Consider the following 7,786-nt stretch of genomic DNA (forward strand, 5'->3'; position numbering starts at 1 on the left):
CCCGTGGGCCAGATATGGCCCCCCAGGGTCCTCAGTCCGCCCCCCCGTATTTACAGAACCCCCACACCACCACCACCCTGCCGGGGGTTGGAGGGGGAAACCAAGCAGCCGCAGATGACTTCCGGCCACCTAATCCGCGCGCCGGCCCCCTGTTTAGAAAGTTTGAGGACCCCTGTTCTACACAATACGTTTGACTGATCTTTAAGGTTTAAAACCTTAACCTGGAAAAACATGAGACCAAGGCCTAGGATACTACTTCTTAACAAGGTCTCAGTGCTTTAATATCATTGTCCAAGTTTTGCTTAATTGAAAAAACAAAAATGAAAGTTAGCCTCACACCGACTAGTTTTGGACAAATGTCTTTCTCCTCGCCCTTTCACCTCAACAGAAAGGCTATCCAGAAAATCACCAGGGGACACGCAAAATCTGGAGGAAGGACACGAATAGCAAACAGAAACTCCTTTTGCTTTAAAGGTCCATCTTCCTTTTAGACTTGACACTTTCTAATTCTCACTTGAGATATACACATGGCAGAGTATTATAGAAAAATATTTGAAAGTCTCACTTTAAAATCTATTTTCGAAAAGCAAATGCAGAAATTTTTTTCCATACCTGTTGGACAGCAGGTTTGTGAGTACGGCACTGAAGATGCAGAGCTGCTACAATTTGCAATGGATGCGGCAACGCTTTGAGTCCCTTGCTGAAGTGGCGGAAGAGAAGCCACAGGCTGGAGTGTGTACGTGGCTCCCGTTGGAAGCGTCTGGAGTACCGGAAAGGCAGCCCCTTTATCTGGAAAAGCTGGGGAAGCCCCTTGCCCTGGCAGCAACCCAAGTGGTCCCTGCTGGATCCAAGTGGAAGGGACTGGAGTCGGACCTAATCTTTGTGCTGGTGAAGTGCTGGGGGCTCGGCACGAGGTTGCCGTGTAGGAGTAAGGAGGGAAAACACCTTGACCGTAAAGTTGATGAAACTGTCCTACAGTCAGCAGTCCTGCAGTGGGTACAAAATAAAGCGAAACAAGTGTTAAGGAAAGGAGTTTTCACAGGCAAAGAAAGGCAATATGAGGAGCCAAGGCTCTACAACATGATTTGGGAAGACTGCCTTTGCTCCAGCATACTTATCCCAGAAAGGAGACTGTACTCTTAGACCCGAGCATGCAGTAACTGCTGTGCGGCACACGAGTGAAGCGCCAACACAGGTGTCTGCGTAGCATTCAACCTCCTTCAACTGGCAGTAACGAGTTACCCATATTTAGAAATGTGCCATACATCGGAAAGTGTAGTAACTTACTAAACCAAACAAAAGCAATTTGAAAGTACTGTGTGTTAAATCAGACAATACATTTTAAAAAAGGGACATCATAAAGCAAGATTTGACCAAACTCCACTACTGACAGCTCACAAACAGCTAAGGGAAGGGCAATGTCAAAATCCTCCAAAGGACTTTGCAAGTACTTTATGACAAGTCATTTATTTGGTCAAGAAAAAAAATTCGAAGCCAGTTTTTCCTCAGTCAGCTCAACTAGTTCAGTGCAGACTAAAATATGCCAGACTTTGCCATTTTGTTATTTCCTAGACAGTCCTTTTATTCTTCTCTATTATTTTATAGTTTCCTCTCTCAGACAGTTACTGTTTCATGAAATGGTATTTGCTTTTATACCATGACAGCCCAATTTCTGTTTCGGTGGCTTTCTTGAAACACTGACAGTAACACCCCGAACGCCTGTGCTCATTGATTTCTCTAAGAACTACTGCATTTGTGACTCCCCTGCAGGATTGCATTTAGCCATGAGAATTACAAGTTTCAGGATGGTTCACATCAATAGGGTTGATCTAGAAGCCAGGCTTTCTCAGACCTGTAGTTTCCAATTCTCACTCAAAAGGTTTTTTAAAAAAAATAGCCTCACATTTACCTCTGGCACTCCTCTGACGGACGCTAATTCAAGAAATCAGTAACATACAGTCATTATTCTGCAAGTTCACATTTAACCATTAAGAATCACTAAATAAATACCAGCTGACCCTGAAGATTTGCTAAGACTTAACGTATAGGACCGTTTATTTCCTGTTCAGTACTTTCACCATTTATAAACAGAGAAGGAACAGGGGTATGAAAATCCTTTTGTTTATATTTTACCTTTGGATAGGGACATGAAGATTATCTAGTTCTAACACATACACAAGACACCACAGGATGCCAAGTTACCCACCTCCCGTTGCTGTCCAGGAATTGTTCCTGAATGTTTAACACAGCGTTACATGCTGCAAGACATTGGGAACAGACTGACGCTTTGCAAACACAAGTATCTCTTATCTATCAAATTACCTCACATTTACAGCAAAGACGTGTCCCTAAATAGTCAGTACAGAGCGCAACAGTGCATTGTCAGCCTGTCAGAACTTGACTGCATAGAAACCCCAGTGTTTTCCTTGTTCAGTCTTTCTAGAAAATGAGACTCCTAGAGCAAAAACTCTGAAACTGCAGCCATCAAAACAGAGGACAAAAAATGAACAGGTCATCTCTTTCTAATAATTTCCTTTACCAGTGGTCTGCATTACATCAAACCACATGTCACTGAAGTCTGCAATGACTCACCTTAGCCTTAACAACGTTAACATCAAGTCATTACTTTAAATGCTTCCTAGCCTCCCTACCGAAATAAGTTCCATCCCTTCTCCGATGCTTCATTTTGTTTTCTTGGTATTGCACGTGCAGTTCCACACACATCACGGAAAACACCACTTGAATTAGATGACAGTTCCTACCCTGACACAGTAACCACGAGCATGGTGATACCCTACTCTGCTCTAAATGCCAGCCGGTGCTGCAGAGAGCAGTACCGTCAACTGCTTCTCCCCTTCCCCTGGTCGCACAGTCCTGCCACTCCTCCTACACCGCGCCTTACAGCTCTGCACCCACGGGGTGCATCACCCGGGTCCAGGAGCCAGCCACAAAAAGGCTGTTGAAGTCTTCTCCGATCGTTGCGCTGAACCAACATGTTGCTGTATCAGCTGCAAGGAAGATGACAGTTAACACGCCACCAAAGGAATGGGAAGCAGGAGTGCTCTTCTGGCAGCAGCCCACAGTTAGAGCAGCCCAAGAGCACTGCAAAGCAAGATATTCACATCTGCCTTACACAGCGCCAGCTACAAAGCTTTCGGGCCGATACAAAACGTGTGGAATAATCCTGAGGGCTCAGACTTGTCTTGGGAAAACTCAGATCCTCTCAAAGAGCGTTAGAAAGAAAGAAAACACGTTCTAGGGCTTTTCAGCAGTATTATTTTCTAATTAGCTCTCACCTACTCATGCAATCCGTTTTAAAAACTGCATAGCTTGTGAATTCTTTTTCAGGAGACAACCGACAAAAATCTTACTACCAGGTCTTGCCTCCTTTGCACAAAACTAACACGATGCTCTAATTATCACTTCACATGACTCACTGTTTCGCACACAATTAATGACAGCTTATTAAGCACCCCTACTGATGGGCATCCTTACCGACGCGCAAGAAGCGGTAACGTTCATCTGGTAGAGCTGTGCCAGCTCCACAGAGATCGGGCAAGGGTGTTCTTAGTGTAGTACGCAATGGAGACTGTACTATAGTCTACAGGCAGCCTGAAATACGTGTGAACCATGCTACTCATGCTTACTGGCAGCAGATCTACCTGCATAAACAACGACAGCTTCCCTACACCAGGTGAACGGAGATGCCACCGGCAAGGACCGGTAACCCTTCTCCCTCAGGGGAGTGCTGATTTCCAAATCCCATGCCACCCAGCGCTTCTCAAAAACCCACCAAGGCCCCACACGGCCCCCTCCGACTCACCAGGCCTGTTGGCATTGCTGAGCGTCGAGGGCGGAGGCAGCGGCTGCCCGTTCAGTGGCGTGCCAAGCAAGCGCTGGAAGCGGTTGGGTGGGCGGCTGGTCACATCCAGGCCCGCTGCCATCTTCGCCTTGTTGCCCTTCGTCAGGCGCTTCAGGTGGACGAGGAGGTCGTGGCGGTCGCGGCAAAAGTGGGGGCTGCGGAAGCGATGCAGGGGCCCGGTGCCGTTGCCACCGTTGCCTTGTCCACCCTCTGGGCCCGGCCCCAGCACACTGCTCCCCGGCAACACCCCCACCTTGCGGAAGCCATAGAGACCGAGCTGTCGCATGAAGCTGCTGAAGTTCGTGGTCTTGAAGAAACCGGCGGCTGCCGCTGCCCCACGGCCACCCGGCTGCGCGGCGACGGCCGGCCCGGCGCCCAGCAGCTCGCACTCACAGCGCGGCTGGTTGATGACCAGCCCCCGGCCGGAGGCGCCCCAGCGAACGGAGCGGCAGCGCGGGCTGTTGACCAGCCGCCGCAGCCTGGCGGGGAAGGTGTCGGCACTGACGGGGCCGGGCTGCTGCGACGCGTCCGTGCCGGTAGGTGGCACCAACGCCGCGCTCAACCGCCGCCCCGCTCCTCCGCTTCCCCCGCCACGCGCCGAACGGCACGTGCCCCGCCTGCGAGGCGCCGCCCGCCGCGCGCGGCCCCCGGCCCTCAGCCCCGCCGCGGCGCTGGTCCGCGCGGCGCCCCGGTCCCTCGGCACGGCACGGCCGCAGCCCGGCCCCCCCTCAGCTCGCCGGTGCCCTCAGCCCCGCCGCCCCCCTCAGCCCCGCCATCCCCCTCAGCTCCCGCCGTCCATTCAGCTCCCCAAGTCCCCTCAGCCGGGCCATGTCCCTCAGCCATCCCCCTCCGCCCCGCCGGTCCCCTCGGCCACCCCCTCCGCCCCGCCGGTCCCCTCACCCCGCCGGCCCCTCAGCTCCGCTGCCACCAGCATCTCCCCTAGCTTCCGTGAGCGACCGGGCGGCTGAGGCCCGGGGCCGAAAGTTGCCGCTCGGGGCGGCCCCGCCGCCAGCCCGGAGCCGTCCCGGCGGCAGCCTGGAGGTCCTCGAACCACGGCGCGGGCGGGCGCCGGGCCGTGGAAAGCGGCTGCAGGCGGGGCAGAGCGGGGAACACGCGCTCCGCAGCCCCGCGCCCCGCCATGGCTGCCCGCCGCACCGGGACCGCGCGCGGGGAAGGGGGCGGGGCCGCAGGGCCACGTGACACCTCGCATCCCAGGGAGGGGCGGGGGCGGGTTCTGCTGAGCAGCCGGGCCTGCCCGGGCCGCTGCGCTGTCGCGGGGTGCGGGCGGCGGGGACGGAGGGGACGGACGGGGGCGCGGGTGGCGGGGACGGAGGGGACGGGGGGGACAGAGGGGGACGCGGGCAGCGGGGGGCTGGGGAGCTGCTCCATGTGCCGGGGGTGCACCGGGCTGGTGCTTACCCCGCCGGGAGGAATGCTGCCGGCAGAGCAGGTGTTGCAAAGTGTCGGCTTAAAAACCACTGGCAGTTCACAAAAGGAAAAGCAAATTTATGAGGAGCGCAGAGGAACGCGGAACAAATCGGGAATTGTGTCACGTTTGCCCTAAACCCCCCCAGACCTGTGCAGCTCTGATCCCCACGCCAGAACAGATCAGGTGGGGTTAAAATGGGGCAGAGAAAATCAGCAGCGAGGGTAAGAGCTAGCTTCAGCGGAAGGAAATACTGAAGAAGGAATCTTCAGAGGGGCGGTTATTGTATAAAAACATAGGTAGTAAAGTTGTAGTTAGTGTAAAGGAGGCAAGCACGACTGCTGGAGGTTTTCAAATAGGAGAAATCAAACCAGGTACTTAATCACAGGGAAACCGGGGAACTAATTGCCACAGGATGTTTTGGGTACCACAATGTTACTTGGCTAAGGGAGGGTGTGGGGGTGTGCGTGTGTGTGAAGAAAAGAGAGAGGAAAAAAGAAAAAGAACAAGATTAGCTATATTCACAAAGGCCAGAACTCTTAAGCGGCACCTTTGTCACTGCGAGTGCTTGCACTGTGCGCTGGCACAGCTCTGAGGCGGTGCCTGAGCTGCACTGGTGCAGATCTGCCCTCTCCTCAGCCTTGTGCTGCCAGCTGTGACTGCAGGCAGACTGCAGGAACCAGCAGAACCATCCTTACCGCTGCAGAACAGGAATCTGCTACGAACCAACAGGCAAAGAAGAGCAGGGAGCCGGGGAAGGAAGAGTGCGGTGATCTCTCTCTCTGCTTGCATCTTGCCCACAGGTCACCAGCAGTGGCGGAAGAAAATGACATTCCTCTCTCTTGGCTGCCCTCAAAGCAAGACAGTAGCGAGAAGACTGAGCACCTGTGTGTTTCGTGACCTCAAATACATTATCTTGGAGTTGTCGTAAAATTTCTTAGCAAGAAGGTACAAACCCAAACCTCTTCTTTAACTAAAGTCGTCCTTATTGCTTTGGTTTACAGCACAGCCCCTAACCACCAAGGCAAGTAAAAGCGCAGTAAGTTCCAGAAAGGGGGCAAAATTGAATAAACTGATGGGAAACCGTTCCTATTTTTAAACTGAAAGTAATATCCCTCTGCTCTTCCGCATAGCTGAAGTGAGGAAAATGGTGTTTGGGCGGGGTGGCTAACAGAGTTTCACACTTCAAATTAAACCAGAAGCAGAAATTTTGTCAATGTTGTCATCAAAGCTAAATCCAGCACCACAGAAGGATGTTGCTTTACCCAAGGAATTAACGGCCTGCGATTCTAGTAACCTCATGCTGTCGTCTTCCCAAGAGGCTTTGCATTTTTTTTCCCCTCGGTAATAATTTATTAAGAATTATGTTGCTCAGTGTAAACAGCTAAAACTTAAGTAAAGCATACTGAATGCAAATCTGAAAAATCCAGAAAAATGTCCACTTCACAAAAAATTCTTCTCGGCATTCCTGAGGTTGTCTTTTGCATTTCTTCAGTGAAATGAATCTGGGTTTCTCTCCCCCTGTGCAGCGAGAGTGCCAGAAGACCATGACTACCTGATGGTGGGACAGGTGAGGTTTTTAGTGTATCATCCGTAACTCAGGGCAGAGCCAGCAATACGTAGTCCATAACTGAAATGCAGAGCATGATTCCCTAGAACTAACACACAGAAACATCGGTCCCTTTGGTACCACTGGCCATTCTTGACTTCAGCCACAAGAGCGGATTCATTTGCCACTTCATGGTCAGTGGGTTAAATTTGGTCCTGAGGACTTGAATCGTTACTTTGCTGTCAAAGATTGTTATTAGCCAAAGGTGATGGGAGCTGCAAGAAGAAATAGCTTATTACTAATTTGTGTTATGGACTCAGTGCTTTCCTTCTTTTTCACCCATGTGAACTCAAATTGCTGTTAGCCCGCACGCCCCTATTTGCCATGTACCATGGCAGTTACTCCCTGGTGTCTGCCTCTCTCACAGCTGTGCCCTTCTCTGCAGCTAGCTTTCTTCCTCCTTCCCTGCTGCGGGACACCAGAGATGTCCCTATTTTACACACGAGAAGGTGGGCCTTTGCCAGAAATTCATAATCCTCTTCTCCTGCCAGTGCTTAATCTCCATTCCAACCTTTTGTAATAACCTCCTAGTTTTCTGTGTTTCCCTTGCTTATACATATATATATATAGTAAAAACCCCTACCAACTGAACGATGTAAATTACACATTTTGCAAACTGATTCTGCAGAGCTGAACAAAAATGTTATTGTTAGCTTGTCTACTGTATGTCAGGGCAAGGACAGCTGCATTTCCATGCGGTGTGCTGACCCTGACTACCATCCAAGGACATACTACTGTTAGTAAAGGCAGCACTTAATCCCTGGAAGGTCTTACCAGGTTAAGTGGAGGAATTTTCATCACCTGGAAAATTTAAATCAATGTGTGCTTTTGTTCAGCTACCAGTTAGTTGAGGAAGTGACCAGTTTACGTTATCAAGCCTGTAATTTGA

At 51.3% G+C, this 7,786-nt stretch overlaps 1 protein-coding gene across 1 annotated transcript; it reads right to left on the reverse strand.

The window, feature by feature from the left end:
• Window positions 1-216: 216 nt before the first annotated feature.
• LOC129783348 (heat shock factor protein 5-like) lies at window positions 217-4,930 on the reverse strand. The gene is made up of 4 exons (XM_055793331.1): window positions 4,763-4,930; window positions 3,824-4,017; window positions 613-987; window positions 217-221 (listed from the first exon to the last, which is right to left on the reverse strand). Exons 2-4 carry the CDS (start codon window positions 3,942-3,944, stop codon window positions 217-219), a joined length of 501 nt encoding a protein of 166 aa, XP_055649306.1. The 5' UTR covers window positions 3,945-4,017; window positions 4,763-4,930.
• Window positions 4,931-7,786: the final 2,856 nt, after the last annotated feature.

This window comes from Falco peregrinus, unplaced genomic scaffold (genome assembly GCF_023634155.1).
Source record: "Falco peregrinus isolate bFalPer1 unplaced genomic scaffold, bFalPer1.pri scaffold_35, whole genome shotgun sequence".
In the NCBI taxonomy this organism is placed as follows: domain Eukaryota; kingdom Metazoa; phylum Chordata; class Aves; order Falconiformes; family Falconidae; genus Falco; species Falco peregrinus.

Bases quoted from the DNA above. Each gene is read 5' to 3' on its own strand.
- LOC129783348 (XM_055793331.1), bottom strand. From the start codon at position 3,944: ATGGCAGCGGGCCTGGATGTGACCAGCCGCCCACCCAACCGCTTCCAG. The intron at 988-3,823 runs GTGAGTCGGAGG...TACCCACTGCAG, and splicing joins CAGCAATGCCAACAGGCCTG to GACTGCTGACTGTAGGACAG.